Below are 26,628 nucleotides of genomic sequence, written 5' to 3'. Positions count from 1 at the left end.
ATTTTGTGTGAGTAATGCATAAGACTAGGTACCGCAGGTACTCAATACACAACCGTCAGTCCTGTGGTAGACTAATCCACTGGCTGAAATACCATAGGTACGTAATGCGCAGCCATAAGTACCAGAAATACCTATTCTCCAGTCATAAATACCGTGAGTAACTATTTTATCTTTTAAAATACCGTAGACGCCTACTGTGCAGCCATAAGTTATGTGGTTAAGTATACAGAGAAAAATGGGTGTTTAAATATAACGTCTAGATGTTCAGGGTTAACATATGTATTTAATGTATATGACAGCTATTCAGATGTTTAAATTTAGTATATGTATATACATTAGGACTTGTCGCAGAAACAAATCTCAGCTACACCTCCTGGTAATGATGTATTTCCAAATGTACAGGACCCTAAATATTTGAACGGCCGTTGCACATTGGGGGCGGAACGTTCAAAATAACCTACAGGTCGCAAATCTTAACCAAATAAAACGAAATTTAGCCAGAAATGTTTGTAAATGAATTTCAGATAGACTCACGAAGCCACATTTTTCAAAATAATTTGTTTAAACAAATATTTTCAACAAATTATTTTTGCAAAACTAATGGCAAACTTGAAATTAACGCACGAAAAAACACTTCAGTTAACATATGTTGTATTTGTTTTATTATTCATTTTTTTATATACGTTAAAAGCCTTATTAAGATTTTATAAAGATTATGCAAAATTAATTATTTAGTCATATGGCTGTAACCAATTGTATTTTCAAAATAAAATACACTGCTTCAGTCATATGTTTTTCCTGTAGAATTAGATTTTAGAATTCATTTTCCAACAAAATTAAAATTAGCAATAATTTATTTAAACAAATTGTTTTGGCAAATTTATTTTGCAAAACTAATGGCAAATTGAAAATCAGCCATGCCTCAAACTCCTTAAATTCTGTAAGGTTTATCTAGTTCATGACCCAAAATCTTATATTCACAAAAGGGTTATACAATTAAATTTTTTAAAAACTTGATTTCGCCATATTTTGTTTTAAAAAAAAACTTTAAACAAATTTTTTTTAAATTTGGCTTCAGGAGTCTCTTTGTAATTCAATTACAAACATTTTTGGTTAAATTTTGTTTGATTTGGTTAAGGTTTGCGACCTGTATTTGATGAATCCGAAGTAGGGCCCTCTATAAAAAAAGTGTGAGAAGGCGAAGAAGTATAAATCGGTGCTGTACGGAATTAACTTTAATGAAATAAATAACTTTTATCTAAATAAATGAAGTAACAAAATTACAAAAATTATATAGGGTTAAAGTGCATCCATTTTAAAAAGAAATAATGCATGCAATCATTGTATTCTATCTTAAGGTGATATACACATATAGCAAATATATTCTGCATATCATAGTGCATAGATACTTGTATCTTAAAAGTAGTATATTTCATATCCGTCGAGCCTAAATTTACCTATATAAATACAACATTTTTTAATTTTAAGTAATTATTAGAATCATTATAACTACGTACTTTATAGGTTATTTTAGCAGGAAAATTTACTTGTATAAATTATAAAATTTTATTTAATATTTGCTGGAAAAATAAAACTTCTTACGTTTATTACAAACGTACCTGAAAGTTCATATTAATGAAAATACAATAAATCTTCGTCTAATTAGTGAATTTCTCCTACTTCATGCTGACCTTCAGCAGTCGGTCAAACTTCATGAAATCGGATAGATAACGATTACTCCCCATCTCTACCACGGTCCCTGGCGGTCTCGCCCGCGTACGTGGCTAACCAATTAAAAAAAGACCTGAAGAGCGGGAAGTCCTCGTTGGTTTGAATTGAGGATTTTAGCATGACCTCATGGAAATGCATACGATTTTTTGTAGAAAATATTCTAAACGTTAAAGTAAGTAATAAATTTGCAAATAGTGAAATCTTTCAACTGTAGAATGTATTTTCTGAGTCATGTTCCATTCTTTTGTCAATTAACGACCTTTTAATTTCACGAAATGAAATGAAATATATAAAATTGGTGGTTAGTGTGTCAAACCGATTTAATCAGAATCGGGTATTCCTACCTCAAATTTCGGATAGTTGTTTGTATTACGTAAAACTAAAAGGTCTTTAACCGATAAAAGGATGAAACAGAATTGCGCAAATGCATTCTACAGTCATAAAATATTGCAATTCAGAAATTTCTAACTTACTTTTACGTTTAGAATATTTTCTCAATAAAGACGTATGCACTTCCATGTGATGATGTATCAACTATGCTAACATGCCTGATATTTCTACCTATACTAGCATGATCGTAACGTGATGCTACAATACTCAATATTCCGCGAGATATTTGAGTCATTTTTTGATTCTATTATATTGATTTTTAGTTGGCAAATTGTACTATTTTAAGGTAATGTTATACTTGTTACATCGTACGTCAACAAAAGCACTTGAAAAACGCTTGCTTCCATTATGCGCAAATCAAGGACGCGCAAATGCTAACAGCGCGCATTGAAATAGGCAAGAGTTTACTGTGACTACACTCTGGATGAGTCTCTGTCTCCCTAACCTCACATTTTATATCTACACGATGGATTATATTCATATAATATGTAAGTCAATTAGTAAAGATTTGAGGAATCTCATGTCATTTCTCTTGACAATATTTTGAAAACTTTTTAGTTCGAATCTTCAGACTGATATTTACATTAATTCTGAACAATTTTTGAAAAACGTATATCTATTGTACTTAAAACAAAGTAATTTGTATTAGAAGTTAAAAATTTTGTTAACTTTTTTTATAAATCGTTAGTTAAAAATTATGACTAAAAAATTCTGACAAACATACGAAGAATTGTATTTTTGTGATTTTCACATTTATCTATTAAAGGTACAAAAGAAATGTAAAAAAAAATCATGAAACAAATATAATTAATGAAAATATTCGGCTGCCGAATGTATTTTTTTAATAATTCAATAATATCCGTGGCTTTTGCCCTGCAGAAGAATTTGATAACTAAAAATTTAAGTTGCTAACGAGACAATGCAGGATTAACGTCGAATCCAATTGTGTAATCTACTAGGCAGTCTGATAAGTCCCTGAAAAATGAAAAACAGAGTCGCTTTATTGGCCAAAGTCGGTTTTATTTTTCAACATACTCTCCTTTTAGGTCGATACAGCGAGTCCAACGATTGTCTAACTTTTTGATACCGTTCGAAAAGTACTCGATCGGAAGGTCTCCAAAATACGCCTCAGTTTCAGCTATGAGCTCCTCATTTGAGTAAAACCGCTTAACGGTGAGCCATCTCTTCAGGTTAGGGAACAAGTAATGGTCGCTGGGGGCCAGGTCTGGTGAATACGGTGGCCGAGGAACCAATTCGAAGCCGATTTCATGCAATTTTGCTTGTGCAACTAAGCATGAATGAACAGGCGCATTGTTGTGATGATAAAGCGGTTTTTGCTTCTTCAAATGCGGTCGTTTTTCGGCGATTTCGATTTTCAATCGGTCCAATAATAATGAATAGTATGCTCCGGTCATGGTTTTACCTTTTTCAAGATAGTCCACGAATATTATGCCATGTGCATCCCAAAATATGGAGACCAGAACCTTTCCGACCCATTGTTGCGTTTTTGGACGCTTCGGAGCACTTTGGCCCGGTGGAACCCACTGTTTTGCCTGTTGCGTTGACTCAGGAGTGTAGTAGTGGATCCAGGTTTCATCCATGGTTATGAATCGACGCAAAAACTCGGTCGGCTTACGCGAAAATAATGCCAAATTCTGCTAGGAAGTTGTCACACGAATTCGTTTTTGGTCCACTGTGAGCAAACGCGGCACACATCGCGCGCAGAAGTTCTTCATGCCCAAAACTGAATGCACGATATTGCCCACACGTTCCAATGATATGCCTACAGCATTAGCTACCTCTCTCAATTTCACTTTGGAATCATTCAATATCATATCATGGATTTTTTCGACATTTTCTGGTGTAGTGACCTCTTTTGGGCGCCCAGATCGTTCAGCATCAACTGTGCTCGTACGGCCATAACGAAACTCGGTAAACCACTTATGAATCGTTCCAATCGACGTTGCAGAGTCCGGGTAATACTTATTCAGCTTGGCCTTGGTCTCGGATATCATTTTCTTGCGAAGATAGTAGTGTTTGATCAAAACTCGAAACTCAGATTTTTCCATATTAAAAAAAACTTGGAGGTTAGTCGCTTCTCAGTCCTGTAACTTGTAAATGCATAAAAATAAATGGCTCAAGTTTTGACAGGCGTCATTTGAAGGATCAAGCTCGACGAAAATGGTTCACATTAGTGAATACTAATGCCATCTCTTAGAATTTTCAGGTACTTATCAGACTACCTAGTATTGTATCAGTTTTTGAACTGACAACATTTTGTCTATCAAAATCGCTTTTTGTTCCAAAGCTTAATAACTGCAAAATGAAGTCCATTCTTTGCCGGCCTAAAGATATTCTATCTTTTAAATCCACCACGTACCAACAACATTCTATCAAACTGGCTTGTGTTAAGGGCATGTGACACACTCAAATAACTATATTACCAACCTCACTTTTTCAGTTTACTGAATTTCCTTTAAACCTAAGAACTTTTTTTGTGAATAAAATCAGGGAAATTCATTTAAGTAGGAGTTTCACTTAACATTATTTAAAAAAAAAATTAAACTGGGGCCATTTCTGGTCATATTTTATTTGCACCTTGAAATTTTTTGAACCTAAGAACTTTTTTTACATGTAAAATATCGACCTCAAAATTCTAGAAATGCAAGAGCCGAAAGGAAATTAGGTTTATGTACGTTTTTTAACATCTCGTATTCTTAACCTCACGTGTATAAGTAAATAAAACGTATTACGGCACATCTTATAATCTGATAGATAAATATTTGTCATTACATTACATAAGACTGAAATTTCAAAAAATGCTCTGTCCCTCCACCTAGCTCAATATTATTTGTACACTCATTTTGATTAATATTAATAGCAAAAATGTTAATGTCAGTGTAAAATACGTTGTTTTTTTTTACTTAAAATAAAATAATTCCAACATTTTGATTTTCGTCTATATAAAAGACAAGCAAATTAACTTTTAGAATATTTGCCCTATAAGATCAAAGAGTTAATTATGCACTCCATTATTAGATTTCCAATTTTAAGGGCAAGGTTTTAAGGATAAGATTTAGTCTTCTTTTTACAATGATAGGGTATTTTTTGATCATTGTGCAATTAAACGAAAAAGTAGCATTAGACGAACAACATCTCTTACATTACTCTCTGAGAGAAGACAATCGAAAGCAAGGTAGAGTGACTCTGACTATGGGTAAAAGCTATTTAATTTCCAATTACGTGGGTCCCATTTTTGCGTTGTTTTGCAAAGTGAAAATTGTTGTGCTGTTGTTGGCTGTGCGAAAAGTAAAACGTTGACAACATAAGCCAGTGGTGGCCTCTAATGAGTCGGAAAGATATCGATAACCTCGTTTAACGGCGCGCTCACTCCACGTTGCAGAATAAACCGAGAGGCATGAACGTGGAAACAAGCCATCTATATTTGTCAATGGGTACAAAGGACAATGTATCACTAAAATAAATAAAAGTTAACAATTGCTTGCATCTATGTAAGCGTCTAGAGGTTTCCTAATAACCAATTAAATTAGTTTATTGTGCATTTATCTCTTATTTTCACTTTTCGGAAAAACAATTCTTTTTGAGGGAGAATATACATTTGGTTAAAAATCAATAAACAAATTAATATTTTTACTAAGTAAATAAAAAAAAAGAATTTTTTCATTTTAGAAATAAAAGTCATAAGAAACAAGTACGACGTGGATACCAGTACGAAATTAATAATGAGGAGAAATGACTGAATTTGAAAACTTTCTTAGTCTTTCTTTCATGAGCAGCAACATTGAAAACGGGTTTTGTAATCAGCATTTTCACCATCAACTTGCTATTTTGAAATTCAGAAATTGAAAAATGTATTGTTGTCGTAGCGATTAAAATTGGTAAAAAAGCAGATTATCATGTAGAAGTAGATTTATATGCATAATAAGAAAGCAAAATCACTTGAGTTTAGATTTTTATTTGCTGATTTAAACTTTTTAGAGCATTTTAAACATTTTAATGTACAAAAACTTGAAATTTTCTACTAATATATTTTTCATTCTACTTTAAGCGTGTATACATATACATATATCTATGAAAAAATGTGTCTTTGTGCTTTGAAAATATATAAAATAATAAATATGAAAAATAAAGTCAATTTAATAATTACTATACATATAGCAACAGACTATTTTATCTGACGCACGCAAATATTGACGTTTTTGAGCCAGATATGAAAAAATTGTTTGGACAAACGTCGTTTAGCACAATGGTTGCCATCTGGCTGTACTGATAACTGTGACCTTGAGGTAAATTTTCAAGGTCATTTGAAGGTCATTCAGTTTTAGAAATGAGAAACCCTATTCTTGACACCGGATTCAGAAAGAGCGGAAAATTTTACATCCGAAAAGATAGCTTCTAATTTTTTTGGATTAACCTTCAGAAGGTGAAGGTCAAATGTTGAAGAATCGTTCAGAAGTTATTTTCTTTTAGCTCTTGAGGATTTAAGCACTCACACATTTTTGGGGTACTTTTTTACCATGATTCCCCTTACCTCGAGGTCAAGCTGCTCAAGGTCGTTGGCCCTTAAGCCTACCCAAAAATTTGTTCTCTCATAAATCCTCAAAAGTCAAAGAAAACAGTTTCTGGACAAATTAAAAACTTTCTTTTCACAAGTAAAATTTTTCCATTTAAAAAACTGACTTTGACCTTCAAATGACGAGGAAAATTGACCGCAAGGTCACAGTTATTAGTACAGTCAGATGGCCCACATTGTCCTGAAAATTTTTTGTCCAAAGAATTTTTTCGTATCTGGCTTACCAAAAGAGATATTTTCGTGCGTCAATGAAATTGGTATATCACACATTTAAATATATTATTATAACATTACCCTCTATTTAATATATATTTAAATCTTAAAACTCTTTTTATCTTTTAAGCATTTGTTACTCATAAACAAATATTTAAAAAATCTTATAAATTAAATTTTTGTATGCTGAAAACATTATTTATAAAGTATATAAGCGAACAACTGTATTCACAAATGCGAGGGTGAAAATGAAACTACAGGTTTCTTAAATCTTGATGATTATGAAGGATTATTTATCGCATTTACTATAAGTTTGTTCTAATATACTAAAAGTTGTCAGTGTATAGATTCATCTGCTTGCTCTGACTATATTCCTAGTCCACATCCATCCAGAAAACGAAGAGAATCTTCGATATGCTGTGAGATCACGGGAATTTTTAAAGTTTTTCAACACTCAGTAGCTTTATATATTTTTTCCAACTTCCTTAAATTTGTATCTAAGTCATTTTCAACTTTCTTCACAGAAAAACTTGATATATGTATGTTTTTACGTGCATATACTTATATCATTTGCCAAGTTCAAAATTATTGGAAAGTTTAAAAACATAAGCAGTACATAGTAATAGTGTATTAATCTATTTGAATGTATGATATATTTGTATAGTAATTTTTAAATTGACTTTATTTTTCATATTTACTGTTTTTTTATATTTTCCAAGCACAAAGACACCTTCCTTGATATAGATCTGTATATGTATACACGTTTAAAGTAGAACGAAAAATATTTTAGAATCAAATATGAAGTTTTTGTAAATTAAAACTTTTTAGACGCTCTAAAAAATTTAAATGAGCAAATCATAATCTGAACTTAAGTAATTTTCATTTCTTATTATGAATATAATAATCCTACACAGACGGATTTTCTTAACGTTTTCACTTCATTTAAATCTGCTTCCGGAGCAACGTGCCATTTTTTAAGGAATCTTAATTGCTTACATTATCCTATCACGGATGGTACCTTCGATTTGTCAAACTCCTTTCTTCAAAACTGTCGGATAATTAATTCTATTAATTTTAATTTTAACAAATATTTCACGCATTTTTACGAGAAGTTTCATATTTGCAGTTTCTTTGCCCTTTATATTTGGTAGCAATAACTATCATAGTTGCATGCTAAACACGATACAGCTTTAAGCTCGTTCATTTTGTATAATATAACTGACTGTTGATAAGATAAGGTGACTGTTTCTTGAATTTATACACAACAACTTTTTAAACATGCCTTTATAAGCTAAAATTCATGAGCCTAGAGTTCAAAACTAACAAAAAACTTCATGTTTTAGTGGGGTTTGTAAAAATCTAATCTTATGGTTATATTTTTTGTCAAACTCTTTAATTTTTAATCGAATCTTCATTTTCGATCTAATTTGTCACATCGCTGATTTTCTAATGTTTTTAAATTCTTGGAGTTTTATAATAATACATTTATTACAATTATTTATGAAATTCTTGACTCTAATCCCACATATGGTATGTGTATTTGTTTTTTCGCACATATTACAACAAAAAATCGTTTCTAACATCTGTTTAGATTTTTTACTTTATTATTATTATATTATATAAATTTTATTACAATTTATAATCATATATTTATTTGTTATATTTTTTAGATTCTTTGAAGAAAGGCAGTACCAGTTCGCCTAAGTCTCTTCAATGTAGGATAAATGGCCTTTATAATTGATGTAATAGTGTTGCTATCTTTAAAATTAATGTCTGGGTTCAATTATTTAAGTCGGTCTCAGTGCCAAAAACATCACGGGGACGATTAACACTTTAGCATAATCCAAAAGAGACAATCAATGATGCTTGCTTCGTAGGCATACTCTTACACACGTAAAGATGTCCCTGTGATTTTCCACACACAAAATTCCTTTGAATCTTATCTTTCTAGAGGAACATAAGATCTATTACAAATACTTACCTATAAGGGTCAGATGTAATCGACCGGACCCCCTGTGGTGAAACAAACGTGATCAATATCACACTAAATCTGAAGATATCAATTTCATCTGCAACATCATGAATCAAGAGTGCTAGAGTCTTTTTTTATATTGGTAGAGATTTTTGTAGAAATTTATCCCTTGGAGTAAATTATGGATAACTTACTCAAACCCATTAATCTATTTTCGTAACGACTGTTCTTCAAGCGAACTTGTAAAGTATTTATTTCATACTATTTGTGAATTTGATATGGATGGTTGTTCAGTCTGACTAGCTCGGATCAATTTCAAATTATAACCATCTGTTTGCGTTAGGCGAAATACGTAGATCGTACACATAGGCACTTTAAGAGGCACACACAGATTTCTCATTAATTGGTGGGGCTGTCTGTAGCCCCTAGCTAATTGTACTAAATAGGAAAGAGGTAGAGTGAGTGTTAGAATAGCTGAAGTGAATGGTAAAGTTTATTATCTAGTACGAATTCCAGCTACAAATGCTCTGAATGAACACATCGGTATTGTATATATAATTCTAGTTATGATATTTGCTCCGTACCGATAAACCAACCTAACTTCATTGCATCAAACATTTTGTAAACTATATACAATTTGTATACCTCTTCTGTAAAAATTTTTCAGATAGACAAGTGAATATTTGACACTTCACAAAAGAAAAGATAAGCTCTATGTAGTTAAAAGTAGAGGAACTGTAGTTGAAAGCAGCAGGCACGAAATTGTGATAATATCGAATCACGATAAGCGCTCTTTTAATGATCAATTTAAATAAGTGAACTTACAACATGATGAATTTCATGATAAAGGCATTTCTCATTATCATCGAGGATAGATTAAACTTCTAATTAGAGTTTCAAAGTTTCCCTATCACAACAAAGCGATAATACATGCATTCGCTTATTATGTAAAGTAGTTTCTTTTAAAAAAATTTAATTTTTAAAAGTATCGCAAAATTGCCAGAAATTAATAAAGAGTAATTAAAGTATTTCATTTAAAACTAGAGCAAGTGACGTTCTTGTCATAAGAAAACCACATCTGATTACTGACTTTTTTTAGTGCAACTTTTCAATTATGGATTTTGATCGAAGATAGGGATATAATAAGGATTTTCTGTAAAATTCTGTTATGAGAAATTGCATTATTTGCTAAAGTTTGATAGAAAATTTTGATAACATGTTGAAAAACAATATAGAAATATTTTAACGAAAAATACTTTTATTTTTATTACATATAGATATTTAATAGCTTTAAAGTCAAAAATATTATTTTTTATTCTAAAATCTAACGCCAAATCAAAACTGAATCGAAAAACATCAATTTCCTCTAGTCGATATTTTCGATACCCAAACACATCCCTTGGAAACTTTTCAAGCTTTTCATAAAATTGCCATATCATAATTTTGTCTACTAGCTTTTTCTAAACAACTTATTGAAATCATAATTCAGAATAAATGCATACATTACTGGAACATTACAATTCGATAAAAAACATATGAGGAAATTAGTTCTCTGAATTATTTGTGTGAGCACTCTATATTTTCTTTTGAATATTTTAATTCAAAATGCATCAATATTTGTATTGTACGCACACAGATGGAAATCCATGATGTTGCATTTTCCTACAATGAATTTGTTTGATGTATAAAGTGGAGAAGTTTTCTTTTAAGAAAGATTTTGTGACTTTCCATTTTCGAGATAAATGTTTCGTTTTTCTCGTGGAAGAAAAATATATACATTTTTTCTATCTAACTGAATGTTAAATTAAACTACTGGACTGAAGCATTAAAATTGTACACAACACTATATAAAATGAACTTAAGTTACTTTTGCTACTAAGTGAAAAAAGGCAAAATTAGAATTCCTTGCAAAGCTATCCCTAGATTTCAAGAGTACACGTAAACATTTTCAGGAGTTTGTCGTGATTCGAGTCAGAAAATAATTTGTCCTATGATTACAATTCTCTCGCCGGACGATTAGTAAATCTCAGAAGTCTTTTAGTGGAGGTATCCTTGAAAGAATAACAATGAAAAGTCTCTTCTGGTAAGAGTACCATCACGTGATCTTCTGGGATCACTGCCAAAAAGGTTCACTGCTTCTCTTGTCATATTACTAAGTCTTATACGCTAAAAGGTTTTTTAAGTGCTACATCAATTTTCTATTGGACTAAAAAAATGCAATCGATCAAATATACGAATAATAAGTTATTGATTCATTGCCGTTAAGAATTAGGCTAATTTCATTTTGTATGAAATTTAGTGAACACGTAGGAGTGTTAAAAGAAATAAAAATATTTTAAAATGTCTTGTTTTGAAAGTTACAGGTTCATATTACAATAGTCGCGCTTCATACTCATTTTGTATATATACACCAAACACTCGCTTTCAGTCACCCCCTCCTCAGCCTTCCTAGAACAGCGGGCCACAACCACGTCTCACGACCGTGAGATAGGTGGTTACAGTCTGTAACGGAATCAAAACGACAATCCGGCAAAAGTTTCGTGCAGTCTGAGAATACGGAGCGACCCAAGGACGACCGCCTTCTGCATTTTTCCCGCAAATGTTTTAGCACATTGTTGACACGCAGGGATGCTTTTCAGGCTATTAACCAGTGAAAGCTTGGCAACTCCAAGAGCGTCGATGATAAGGACGATTAGTTTAACAAAATATTCCGGGTACAATCGTTGAAACTCTTTCTTTTCATTCTCCTTGGCTATGATGTTTTCGTCAGCTGGTGCCGAAAATGCGATAACGAACATGGTTCGCTTTTCGAAGTAAAGAAGAACATTGCCAGGCCTCGAGTGTGCAACAGAAACAATTGTCGAGAATATAAAGTTCCAGTATATGTGGCACTTTTCATTCTCGACAATTGACTCGATTTCCCTAGAATGATTTAGAGAAGCGATATTGAGGTTAATGCCGTAAGATTGACAGAGATGGTAATAAAGCACTCTTAGTTACACATTGTGCCTTTGGATGTAGGTCGTTCCCGCATGAGTTGAACAATTAGATAGTATGTAAACCAAATGCTTAGGGTGTGCATGGCACGTCCTGCCGCTATCATCGAGAATTTCTTAGCTCAAAATGTGGCCATGGTATGTTAAGGTGGAAATGACACCGTCATGGCATGCAAAAATGAAACCCTCCGTACCGAACTTCAATCCGGGTGATTTAAGGAAAGCAAAAGTTAGTTCACACGACATTGACTGATCCTCCACATTTCTGTGGAAGATACCGTGCTTTGTCTTATCGAGGAGCTGTTCACAACAGTTTTTCTCTTGTGCTTTATTAATCCAGGCTTTCAAGAGTGAGTACTATAGATAGATAAGATTTGATGCATTTTGCTCACCCCTAATACTGAAGTTAAGTCCGAGTGTTTCAGCAGTGTCCTCCGCTGCTTTGTACAAAAACGCTCTTTTGCCCACTTCTTCGTGCTTCCTGACCATTTTAAGGAGAGGGTCTCTTCCATTTGCGACTCTATGTGCTGTACCCAGAATGATTCCGTAGTAAAGACATTCGAAATTCAATATCCCGCGACCACCTTGACGGCGTGAGATGTAGAGTTGCGGAACAGAAGTCTTTAGATGCATGCTTTCGTTCATGTGCATAACCTTTTGTGTCCCGATATCAAGGGATCTGAGCTCGTTCTTCATCCATGGAACCACTCCAAATGAATAGAGTACTACCGGGGCGGCAAGCATGTTCGTTGCAGATACTTTGTTTCTCTCTGACAGTTCGGAAGACTAAATCTGCTGGATGAGACGTTTGTATCTCCTTCGGAGAGTATCCTTTATAGATGTCACATCATAAATGCGGCTTTGTGGCACGCCCAGGTATGTATAACTCTCCAGGGCAAAGGTGTCGTATAGCGCTTCTATCGATGAGCTCAGGGTCTTCAGGAATGTCATTAAGTTTTCCTCGCTTCAAATAAACCTTGGCGCATTTTTTTAAACCAAATTCCATTCTAATTTCCTTATTATATCGTTCAACAATCCCTAGAGCTAGATGTGGTTGCTCTTTGTGTTTAGCATGGATCATAGGATCGTCCATATAAAACACATGGGTGACCTCGTACTTTCGATCTGCAGGTTTGCCGCAAAAATATCCGTCGAAGTAGCGAAGTGCTAGAGATAGTGGCAATAATGTGAGGCAAAAGAGTAGTGGGCTCATGGTGTCGCGCTGAAAGACACCTCTCTGAAAGGTGACCTTGCTAGTTGTCACACGATTTTTTGCAGATGAGATAGTAAATCGAATCGAAAGCTGTCCGATAATCGATTCGGGCAATCGATCGGTCCCGCTGGTAGCATGCTGCATCTTTGCAGACACATCTATCGATGAGCAGGTTTTGCAGACATCCCGTTACGCCTTTCTTTGAGCGTCGTTGTGCATACATTTCTTGCCACACAGGTTCAATTGCCCGAACAATCCTATCATTTACGATAGCTGTGAATATCTTATACAGTGTGTTCATACAAGTGATTGGCCTGCAAATTCTTCGGGTCAGATTAGTTGCCTATTTTCGGCAGAAGTATTGTGCGCCCTTCCACCAACTACTCCGGAAATGGCTGTTCCGACATTAAATATGAGGTGAAAATACGAGCCAAATGCTGATAGGTTGAAGGAAACTTCTTCCACCAGAAAGTCTATGATCCGGAGTCCGGATTTCGTGCGCGAACTTTCGACCCTTGGCTGTAAAATTCCCACCAGATGTGATGTATTCAATTACACAATGAATGCGGGACAATAACGGTCTTACTCAGCCTATCTTTATATATATATATATATAAAATCAAACCGAAAGGCCTATGACAAAGCCACCGAACGCGTCCTCAGGTTGCGGATAGAGGGTCCCTGTACCAAGGGTTTCCGCTAAATATGCTTACAAAAATAAATAGGCCGTCGCGGACAATTGTCCAGGGGTGGTCCCGAAGGAATTAACCCCCAAGCTGAGGTGTGAAAATCGTACCAAAAGCTGAATGGCACCTGAATGAGGTGTCTAGAACGGTGTCTCTGTGATATCGGGCGACCTCAGAGTACGCAGCCTTATCCTTGCATGCGGGGCTCTACAAGGATGGACGAACCCCTTTCCCTAGCTTCTCGTGCGAACAACAATGAGAGCACCAAACATAGTTGTAGTAAATGCGGTTCAAAACAACAGAACGCCCAGGGCTCCCGACAATGTATCGGCCAACAAGGCCGACCCCTCTAGAGCTGGGGAGCCAATGAAGATGGATTCAATGCAATGGATTGGCGGAATCTCGCGACCTTTAGGTGGACGGAGCAACTAAATAGCGACTTGCTAGAGTACTACGATACGAGTGGGGCCCCTGTTCGAACCTTCGCGCATGAACTTCGGACCCGTTATCACACATTTAACAAGTTAAAGCTGCTGACCATCAGGCAGCATATTGTTGAGGGAATACAAACACTATCTGACGCTAAGAGAAGTCTAGAACGGAGAGAGAGGTGGGTCAGAGAAAATAAACAGTTTCTCTATGACCCATCTCAACTCTTCCAAGACCCTCCAGTTACTGTCGACCACCCGCCCAAACCAGAGGAGGTCGAAGTATTTTGGAGAGAAGTCTACGAACTGCAGCATAGACTGGACTCAGATAACATAAATTGCTTCAAGGAGCTGTGTAGTACCCCCATAACACCTGATGAAGGATGCCCGCCCATCACTACCGAGGCGGTGAAAAAATTATTAAGAGGGATGAAGAACTATTCCGGCCGGCGACCAGATGGTATCAAGACCTTCTGGTGAAAGAAGTTTCTTTCAACACATCAGCATTTCGCCCGTATTTTCACCTCATATTTAAAGTCGGAAGAACCAATTCCGGAGTGGTTTGTGGAAGGGCGGACAATACTCCTGTCGAAAATAGGTAACTTAGCTGACCGGAAGAATTACAGGCCAATCAATTGTCTGAACACACTGTATAAAATATTCACAGCTATCCTAAATTATAGGATTGTTCGAGCAATTGAACCTGCGTGGCAAGAAATGTATGCAAAACGAGGCTCAAAGAAAGGCATAACGGGATGTCTGCAAAACCTGCTCATTGATAGATGTGTCTGCAAAGATGCAGCATTCTACCAGCGTGAGCGATCGATGGCCGGGATCGATTACCAGAAAGCTTTCGATTCTACCTCGCATAGACTTATCATCTGTCTTTTGGAAAGCTTAAAGGTTCATCCGCAAATCTTGAGGTGCATAGAGAGATTGAGACCGCTTTGGAAAACCAGATTTACTATCTCATCTGGAAAAAATCGTGTGACAACTAAGAAGGTCACCTTTTAGAGAGGTGTCTTTCAGGGTGACTCCATGAGCCCACTGCTCTTTTGTCTCACATTATTGCCACTATCTCTAGCACTTCGCCATTCTGACGGGTACTTTTTCAGCAAACCTGTAGATCGAAAGTACAAGGTCACTCATGTATTTTACATGGACGACCTTCAGATCTATGCTAAAAACAAAGACCAAATACATCTAGCTCGAGGGCTTGTCGAACAATATACTAAGGAAATAGGAATGGAATTTGGGTTAGACCAATGCGCCAAGGTTTATTTGAAGCGTGGAAAACTTAATAGCATCCCTGAAGAACCTGAGATCGTCGATAGGAGCGCTATCGACACCTTTGCGCTGGAGAGACTTATACATAACTGGGTGTGCCACAGAGTCGCATTTCGAATGTGATTAATATAAAGGATAATCTCCGAAGGAGATACAATCGTGTCATCCAGCAGATTTTGTCTTCCGAACTGTCGGCGAGAAGCAAAGTATCTGTAACGAACATGCTTGCCGTCCCGGCAGTACTCTATTCTTTTGGAGTGGTTCCATGGGCGAAGAACAAGGTCAGATCTTTTGATAGCCGGACACAAAAGGTTATGCACATGAACGAAAGCATACATCTAAAGTCTTCTCTTCTGCGACTCTTCATCTAACGCCGTCAAGGTGGTCACGGAATATTGAATTTCGAATGTCTTTACAACAGAATCATTCTGGGTACAGCACATAGAGTCGCAAATGGATGAGAACCACTTCTTAAAATGCTCAGGAAGCACGAAGAAGTGGGCAAAGGAGTGTTTCCGTACAAATCTTATCTATCTCGAGTACTCATTCCTGAAAGCCCGGATTAAGAAATTACAAGAGAAAAACTTCCGTGAACAGCTCCTCGATAAGAGAATGCACGGCATCTTCCACAGAAATGTGGAAGATCAGTCAATGTCGTGTGAGCTAACTTTTGCTTTCCTTAAATCACCCGAATTGAAGTTTGGCACGGAGGGTTTCATTTTGAAATTGTCAACACGGTGTCATTTCCACCTTAACATACCGTCGCCACATTTTGAGCCAAGACCTTCCCGATGATAGCTGCAGGGCGTGCCATGAACACCCCGAGCATTTGGTGCTCATACTATCTAGTTGTCTAACTCATGCGGGAACAACCTGCATCCAGAGGTATAAACCGGCACTAAGAGTGCTGTATTACCATCTCTGTCACTCTTACGGCATCAACCTTAATATCACTCCTTTGAATGCTCCTAGGGAAATCGAGTCAATTGTCGAAAATGAGAAGTACCGCATATACTGGAACTTTATATTCTCGACAATTGTTTCTGTTGCACACTCGAGGCCTGACATGGTTCTTGTTGACTTCGAGAAGCGAACCATGTTCGAGGATTTTGCAGTTCTTTTTTAAAGCAATAGTTGTTTTTTGTACACTTTTTTAAGGTTTCAATCTTTGGCCACAAAACTATTATTTTTAATATTTAAAAAGCTGTATCAGGATTCAAACAAAAACTGTACGCCTTATGAAAAAATCGTCTAAAGTGAATTTGCACTTCTTCTTGATATAAATAATTCTTGTTCGAAACATTTTTCGTATTTAACGGAACATGTAATGTTTTGTTTTTCTAAAAATGTTATCACGATTTAAAAAATATAAAAAGATTAAAAATATGCGTTTTTCTAAAAAGTAGCATTAACCAAATTTTTTGGATCTTTTTAATTGTGTTGTCTAATTCCGACTTTGCATTTTTTGTATATGTACGGCACTGACTCAATATATATTTTTTCCATTGTTCCATATATATTAACTTTACGCCATGCACGGTTTCGGGACATGGCGTGAGATTGACAGCTGGACTGGTGGCTGATTACAAATACAGTTACAAGACACACACAGGGCATCTCAATTTTGTCTGCATTTCTCTCCATTTCGCAAAGTATTTCACAAAAATTATAGACACTATGATCAAGACGTGGCCCTTTGAAAACCTGGTATCAGTTGTGCCAAAGCTCAATATATCTGATCAGTCTTTTGAAAGTTATCGTGCCTACAGGATACTATACATCAAACTAAAGGCACACAGGCACCTCCATAAAAATCGCTTTTTCTGACTCAGTATAATATGTTAATATTGTTAATACTATGATCCGAAAATTTCATTGATTTAAAAATATCTCCCAGAGCTTTATAAATAAAATTCAATACATATTAAGTAAAATCTAGATATTGAGACAGAGGTAATTTTTTGGATTTAGATTATGACAATAAAATGGAAACTTTAACACTTTCGCTTTTCCAAAATTCACTCATTCACTTGGCGCAGCTTGGGTCAAAGCTGCCAAGGCTCGACGATTAATTAAGTTGATGTAATTCACAAATAGAACAGATTGTTGAGCTCCAGCTAATTGTATCCCAATCAGCAAGGAAAATAAATTTGAAATTAAAAGCAGAAACTACGCAAGGAGAGGACACGTTGGGAAGACCCAGTATAAACATTTTAAAGCCACTAACTTCCAGAAATATTTCTTTATATAAGATCGTACTTACATCTACCTTTAACGGTGTTATTTTCAAAATCCAATATGACGACCAGTTTTTCCTTTCTAATTTTCGACAAATTTTACACTTAATATAATATCGACAATGGTGGGGAAACGGCCTCCCGACGAAGGTCGCGTGACAAGGTCTTTACGGGAAGTGAAGTGCCTTCGTTTTTCTCGTGTTCGCGCGATTGAAATGGCAATGCGTGGCTCTTGTCGGGGTCCCAAGACCCTTAACAATTTTTAAATAATCTGCGAATCAGTCAGGAATCTGACGTATCGACGAATTATAAATTTTAGGGACAAAACAAAATCTAAAGTGGATTTCCAGATAGTTTCCCATCCTGACGTTAACGGGTGATTTAATTATTATTACAAGTTAAGTAAGGACTGGAATAATTTCCTGTCACAATGTTTTCGATAAATATGACTCCTTCTGTATTTCTTTTTTTCGGAAATCAATTACGCTAACCTCACTTTTTATTGCAAGCTGTCGCGACCTACATGGGCAGCCTAGCGAATAACATAATATATATTAAGGCAGTACTATTTTCCGAGCAAGTAATTAATGTTAAGCCAGTCCAAAAGCCAGCCGCTATGTCATGAATGTTTTATGACCAGCTTCAATTCCTTTCATATAGTCTCGTACTCGAGTGGTTGGAAACGAATATAAACAATTTACCCAAACTTTCCAGAAATGGAATTCCAATTCACTCGATAGTGTAATTACCCTGTGATGGAAATTTCAATTTCTATACATGACAGAATGCAAGGGATGTCATTAAGAGAGATGTCCGTTTTAAAATCCGCTTATATAATGTTCAATCAGAGCAGGATAGGCCACCGGGCAAACAGGAGAAATTCTGATGGACGCGTGTCTTTTTAAATATTGAATAAAAATAAATATTGTCCAAAAAAATTAATTAAACAAACTAATTTCCAATAAAGTAAAAAAAAGTAAGGAAATTGTAAACATTTATTTAAGTCATTTAATATTATTTACTAAATAAGAAATTTTAGTTTAATTCTTTCTTTTTAAAACGGAAATTTTCTACTTGTTTCATTAATCTAGATTTTTAAGAGTTTTTTGTACAACTAAACAACCTGAAATCTGTGATAAGCTGATGATTATTCCATTTTAAAATATGTACTGTCTACGGTTACGGAATTTTTCGTACCTTTAACTCCTTTTCCAGCTCGTTCGGGGCTAACTTTACGGGAAATCAAATAATTTGTTTTGTAACGCTTACTAATTATTAAAAGTTACTTTACTTTGTCAGGTCTCGAAACTGATATATATATATATATACTAATCACTTTAAAGAATTAAGAATAATATAGATTATACATTGCATATATAAAGTTTGTTAGTTCTCAACGTTTTTTATTCAATATTGTCAAATATTTTTCTTAATTTAAGCCCTTTTAACTTTAAATTTTCTATTTTATTATTTTTTTCTAAATAGTGAAGAATTTTTTATTTTTTTATTCTGCATAATTAATTTTCAGATGCAATTTTTCATATTTTTAGTAAAAAATGATTTGAAAAGGGGTTTTTATGTTTAAATTAAATTGGTTGATACTATATTATTGTAATGTTTAGTTTAATTTCACTTCCTTTTAATTGCAGGATAACGCAGAAATTATGTGATATTTCATTTAATCCACAATTTTAAATACTTGAAAATTTGTTGTCACATAATCGTTTCAGCAGGAAATATGTTGTTTTTTGCAAAAAATTTCAGACAAAACGTATTACACCGATTTGATGAAAATTTTTCTTTTATAAATTTGAGGGTATCTAAAATTTCAAGACCAGTGATGCCGTTTACAAAGAATTTGTCGAAAAAATGTGGAAGTGTTTCAGTATCTAAACTAATGTAGACATTTCACATTTGCTTTTTATTATAATAGATCTTTCCATTAGGTTTTAAAATCTATCGGAAAATTCCAAAAACTTTTCAAATTTACAAAATGGCGGCCACTGATGCTGAATAATATTTTATGGGGGGCACTCCATATAGAGGCTTCAAAAAATGCATTTTTTTATTGCCTAAATTTATAGTTTGAAACCTGTAGAATACGATGCAGTTAGTGATTTTGTGTCAATTCTCCTGCTTCGCTTGGAGCCATGATCCAAGAAACCAAGGTCCCACCAATCCGATGCTCAAATCATACGTTTTTCCTTTGCGAAAATTTTCAACGCGATTATCTCGAAACTTTTTTTGTCAATGAGTTGAAAACGTGTTTTTGTATGGGTCAAAGTTTAAATTTTTTTCTGAAACAATCAGATTTTTCGTTCTAAGGCCTCCCTTTTAGCCAATTATCATTATATTTACAGTATTATTGGTTCATGCAGTGACACGGCGACTGTTTATATCTTCGCCATTTTTCATTTTTTTAAGCTACAAAAATCGTTTCGTAAACTATAATTATATGATAAAAATCACCTATGACCCTAAAAAGATATATATATACTAATATTGTAATTATATCCCATAAGAGCTTACCTTGTCCCCGTGGCTTGAAGGGGAGAAAGAGATTTTTCTTTTAAAAATGAAAATTCGCCATTTTTTCAGTAGCAAAACGAGACATGAAAAAATGTTACAATGAAAATTTATTTCTTCCAAAAAGTTTTACGCAAAAAGTTCTTTGGCCCGTTTTTCTTTCGTGCATTAGTACTGCAATATTCGGCTAAAAATCTTAATAAATTACATTATTTGTTGATAAATAAGCAAGAAGTGTGTAAATCAACAGGAGGAACCAATTTCTGCACAAGCTTTTCCTTTTAAAGTCTATATATTTGAAGATAGAAATCAATGTTTCACATTTCCAAATTACATCGCATATATGTAAGCTTGAAATAGGTAAAAAGGTAAACAAAATTTCGTCATGGCATAAACAGCTAACCATGTTTGATAAGATATTACTGTCGAAGAATAATGCAAAATAGCAATTGCAACGCAAATTAGGTAGTTTTAAAATATAAAATATTCTTTACTATCTTTTAATATTTAGATTCTAAAGGAAAAAGTTTGCACTAAAATATGATTTTCCTGTTGATTTATACCCCCCTCGATTAGAAAATTTAATTTATTTATATTTTAGTGAATATTTCAATAATAATCCAGGACAGAATAAAGTGCCAGATCAGTTTTTTTGTATAACTTTGTAATGAATAACTCTTCTGATATTTGATCCAGTTTTTTTTCAAAAATTGTGAATTTGTATTTTCAAATGAAAATATATATTCATCATACCGATAAAATATGTGTGGCCTGAATTCTTTAAAAAACAACATGTTTCTTATGGGAACAATTCTCTGACTTGAACATGCACACAGTCTGCTTTATGGGAAATGAATTCGTAAAAAATAAAAACCTTTTATATTGAAAATTGTTTAATTTCGTGTGTTTCAAATATGAAATGTTCAGGATAATTAATATTTTATTTCATATTAAAATTTTCAATTTTTCGATACTCAATTTCTTTTTAATCATAAAAATTTGAGTCTGTGCAAGTATTCCATAGTCCAAAAGTTACAAGTTATCAATCTTGAAGTCATCCCTAATCAGTCTTTAAAATTTTAAATCCCTGAATTTCGAATTATTCCATGTCACCCTTTTCCATTCTTTTACAATCTCGTCACCGATATAATATACTCAGTTGTAAAATTTTCAAATTATTCTTCTCTGTACCCTAAACTTCATTTTAAATCTTTCAATGTATCACTCTCCGAGAGTATAGCAATTTTCTGAAAATGTACTGAATCCTACAAAAAATATTTTTCAGTCTACTGCATCTAGTAAACATAATCCGGAGAAAAATCAAAAGATTACTCCTGCTTTATGACATTCTAGATGGTGGGCCATTTATTTTCTGAAACAAAGATAAAAATCTAGGGTTTCAAGAATCTATGAAAGTACAGTGCGAAAATTTATTCTGAATCCTGCCCTTTGGAGTGAGTGTATATAACATTAAACTACAGATCTTAAAGATAAGATAGGTGAGAAGGAGTTGAAATTCGAAAAACTCAAGTGCCAATTAAGGTAGAGTATAAAATTGTTCTTCGAGATTCTTATCTCAGTTAATATTTAGTTTATAAAGTGTAAAAATCAAAATTTTACGTTTTCATTTTTAATCTAGATTATATGTCTATATCATGAATATCATTCTTATTTTAAATCTAAAAAAATTGTAGCTCTAGACCAGAACCGTATAATTTCCCTAAAATTGCCCAAAATTGACCATAACCCTAAAGTTGTAGCCCATTGGCCACAGTCCTATAATTTACATTTTACTCAACTAGCTTGTAAAAAGCACAGATCAATGTGTTTATAATAATCATTATGTGAAAACTGTTCATTTCTGAACAATTTATATACTTCTAAGAATTTAATACAAAGGGGAAAACTTTCACTCTTTATATGTTATTGCAAAGAAGGACGTTTCCATAAGGCTTTTATTGCCAACAAAATGCGAACCATTACATTTTCGATGTAATCCGCCTAGTTACACTTAGGTGTCTAATGTTTATTGTTTTTCATGGTACTCTTTGGATAACCAAGCGACCCTGCACCTTAAATACTGAGCGTCATATTCGTAGGTTTTCCCCAGGATTTTCCACTCCGTATCTTTCCAACTGCGATCGGAAATACCGATACAGGCATCCAGAAATCTCCGAAGGTAACTGATGCTACTTCGTACCAAATTTTCATGATTCAGAGTCATGGGGTCAGTGTCATTATTAGTCAGTCATGTATATACAGTCCACTCGTCAAATAAACTTTGTATATTTTTCATTTAAATGTGTACCGATTCCTTTATTAATTCCAAAAATTAAAATTGACAGCTAAAAAAAGGTTTCCTTATAAACAATAGTGAAAAGTAAATCTATTTTCGAAATCAAATTACTGCAAAATTGACTGTGAATAACATTTTCTTTGTTGTTTTAGGTTCGTTCCAGGTCGTTGACTCAGCTCGACGCCCTGGGTACAAGTATGCTGGACGCGGGGGAACACCATCTAGGGGGTTCACCTCAACAACAACCACTCCACCCTCATCCCCATCAACCTCAGCATCACTCACAGAATCTTGTCGAATCCAGTCCTCGATTTCTTGTACCAAATGCACCCTCTACTGAGTCAGCGCATCCAAATCGCACTAGGCATAAACTTTCAAGGTCACAGGTAAGTTCCTTCGCAACAAATGTACATAATTATTCCTGATGCAACACAAATATGTTTGCCGTTTAACTTGAAGAGCTTCCTTATTTGTGGTGATTTCATTCTGTCAAATATTGCACCTAAGTTAAAGTCCATTAATCCCCTAGCAACAGAAGACAAATTATAACTGAAATTAGAACTTTGACTCTGGCTTGCTGCTATCTTGTTTGGAACAGTTGAAGCGAAAAATGAAACAATTCACTACTGATAAAGTTTATAGTATTAGATAGATACGACTGTAAAACGTTTTAGCAGTGTTCCAATTAAATTTTAAATTAATATACTACCCCACATAAAAATGTAATACAAGATAATGTTACATAATTTAGACCTCTGTTGTCTTCTAGGTTTAAAATTAAAAACAAAGTTTTAGGGTCCTGTGAGGCTACTTAAAAAAAGTTCTTTCATTCTAATATACAAAAAATTTCTCGCAATTATGGTCCAATCGTTATTAAAAGGAGAATTTCCTTAAAACAGAAATTCTAGAGAGTACTTCTTTGGCATTGCTGCGATAATCTTGATTTGGGCCGTAATATCCGCTAAATAGTTGTGTAATAATACGCAGTGATGCGTATTATGCCTATTAAATTATTGATACATAAATATTGAAAAAATCGGATTTAACTTAAAATATACACGAGAAATTGTATTCTGCACACTCAACAATTTATATACCAATTTGAATGTATGCCAAATTACATATTCACCAGCTGCTACTATATACTAGTTCAGAAAAAAGGTTCAGTGAAAAAAGTTATACTCAAAGCTCCTAACCATAGAGGAAATTTCATTTTTATCTCGGCCTGCCCTCGACGAAGATCGTCTTGTCCCGATAATAATGAAAATAATGCAACCTAAATAATGTAATACGGTACACAAATTCGAGATATTACACTTTCAAGAATAATGACCTAGTATAGTGCACTGCGAAATGAGAATTCCAGAATTTTCGGAAAATACCTCATCCTAACATTTTTGTAATGATCTTCATATTTATGCTTAGAAATTACAAAATTACTTCTTCATTCCTTTTTAAATAAAACTTTTCCATTACATCAAGAGTCTGTAAATAATATTAGAGCATCCATTAATTGCACTTATTATAATACTACGAATCTGAACATTTTATTTTATTGGATTTTGCCCAGGTACATATTTTTAATGTTTTTTTATTATTATTAATACATTCCTGACCCCACTTTGTGGCATCAAGGTTAACTGCCAATACGAACAATTGTTTTCCAATTCAAATTTTATCGAGTAGAAAATGTTCAATTGAAAATTTGTTTCAATATGTTTTTTTATATTTTTTTCTCAAAATAGAGAAAAATATCAAAACCACAACAGATTTTTTTTTAAAATAAACATCTCATTAATTGTCAATATTATTTAATTTTATAGAGCAGGATTATCTAGAAATTCGTTATTTGTTCATTCCCCTTGCCCAGTATATTATGCAAATCTATTTCACGGGAGAGTCGAATGACATGCGTCGTATAATTTCAGAGCTAGCTTTCTGTATTTCCATAAAAATTCTACAATTTTCTGAGAAAAACAGTCAACTATTACGTCTATATAAAATCACACGCTCTAGAAATTTACGTCCTTAACAAAAAGTTCACTTCTTTACATTCACATTGCATTTTCTTCTCGTTTCGTCTATTTTTATCGAAATCTTTTCTTGAATACCAAGAGAAACAATTTAAGTTCTGGATTTCATAAGATTTAATAATGTTCTCTTTTCCAAGTTACATTTTTATTATTTTCATAAAAATTCAGATTATTATTTGAGTATTCTTCAAACATTCTTACAAATTCAAAAAGTATACGAAAATTTAAAATGCTCTAAATTTTAAATTGTTAAATTTTATAACTTCCTGACTTGAAAGTAGTTTTAGACCTTACACAATACAACAATGAGCCATCTGTTTTTCAGTGTAAGATGTAAAAAAAATCCTACTTTTATATTTAATTGAAATTTCCATATTTTAATCATTGTACAGCCTAGTATTTCATTTTTGAGTAGCAAGCATGAAAGAATTTAAGAAACAAAAATTATGAACGAGTAATTGTTTGATAAATTGTATTTGCATTGCATTCTGCAATTTCCTCATAATATTATCGCTTTGACACAAGTTCTCTCGTATTCAAATTTACTTCTGGAATCGAACACAGTAAGAGTTTCACTTGGAAAAAGAAAATCCTGGAATTCAGTTTAAATAAACGCATGAAAACAGGCAGAAATACTACCGTTAAGTAAATTCAAAATATTGCAAAAAGTTAGAAAGGCTTTTCTTATCTGCAAGCCTAGAGGGTTAAAAATAAACTCCTAGCCCCAAAAGCTTTGACAGAGCAGTTCACAATAAAAAAATATTTTTATTGAACCGTGAAACGGTTTAAAGTCTTTTATAAATTGATTGTCAGTTTCATACCAAGGAAGAGAATTTTTATCGTAAAAATAAAGGAATACAAAAGAATTAATTTACTTTCAAGTCCAAATTTTTCTTGATTAATTTGCCACTTTTTAGTGCTATAAGTTATTAAATAACCTCTGTAAAATAGCCACATTAAGTTTTTGAAAAAGGAAGCCAACTTTGATCTCATTACCCGATTTACAGTTCTAAACACGTAACTATAACTATTTCGCGGGAAACAATTCTAATTGGCAATTTCCGTTTTCTCACTTTCGTTCCTTCTTTATGTCACTTTAGCCTCGCGTTTACAGCATTGGCGCGTTAAGCTGACAAAAAAAGTGATATTCATTATTAAAAGATTTCTCCAATACTCAAAAATTAAATATCCCGAATAAAAATGCTTCTACTTGAGTTCGACTTGAATTGCCCCCAATCAAGACATACTGAAGTCGAAAAGTTCGACTTGAGCATGTCTAAGTTTTGAGACGGAGCCAGACTGAAATTTATGTCTTGGAGACAAGTCTGTATGTCTTAAAGACATAAATTTATCTCTTGAGTCGTATATTTATGACTCCAACACGTGTGGTTTATAACTTCGAGCGTATATCTGCCCTAAAAAAAAAGTTATTTCTGTATACCTGCCCTAAGAAAAAGGTTATTTTTAACAGGCATAAAAGCTAATCTTTGTTTATGGTTAAACAATCTTGTATATTTTTATACGATATATATTAAATCAACCTATTTACGGATCGTTATTTTTATTATACTTGTTTGACGATGATACCGAAAATGTTGTTTGTTTTTACGTATTTCTAACGGCTTAGGAGATCCTTCTACAAAGTTCCAATTTTTATTTTTTTTTATGTGAAACTACCACGACAAGGCTTGACTTGAGACAATTAAACGCCGTTTTACCTGCTGTGGCCATAAAAGTAAGACGAAGGCCTATGTCTCGACTCAGTCATCGATGTCTTTGCGACAAACTCAAGACATAACCAAGTCGAACTCAAGTCGAAGCATTTTTACTCGGGATAGTAGCAAATAAAAGCGCTGAAAGTGTAAAATAAAACAAGTATCTACAAAGAACTTAAATAAGTATTTTTCACTGTCCACATTGAAGTATATACAGTCTGTCAAGTTAAAGCGTGGGTGGCTTTACTCGCAGTCGGTAAGGTGTATCGACATGATTTTGGTGTCAAAATATTAAGAAGAGCTCCGTCTTT

At 33.8% G+C, this 26,628-nt stretch overlaps 1 protein-coding gene across 1 annotated transcript in view; it reads left to right on the top strand.

Annotated features, from left to right (window-relative positions):
- The window catches only part of LOC117176603 (pleckstrin homology domain-containing family G member 5-like), a 447,084-nt gene that overhangs the window by 185,398 nt on the left and 235,058 nt on the right, over nt 1-26,628 (top strand). Inside the window, exon 2 of the mRNA XM_033366856.1 lies at nt 22,722-22,955. Within this exon, the coding sequence (XP_033222747.1) occupies nt 22,722-22,955 (234 nt within the window). The remainder of the gene's footprint in view (nt 1-22,721; nt 22,956-26,628) is intronic.

This window comes from Belonocnema kinseyi, chromosome 7 (assembly GCF_010883055.1).
Source record: "Belonocnema kinseyi isolate 2016_QV_RU_SX_M_011 chromosome 7, B_treatae_v1, whole genome shotgun sequence".
Lineage (NCBI taxonomy): Eukaryota > Metazoa > Arthropoda > Insecta > Hymenoptera > Cynipidae > Belonocnema > Belonocnema kinseyi.
The sequence above is the reverse complement of the archived record's forward strand: the minus strand, read 5'-3'. Positions and strand labels throughout refer to the sequence as shown.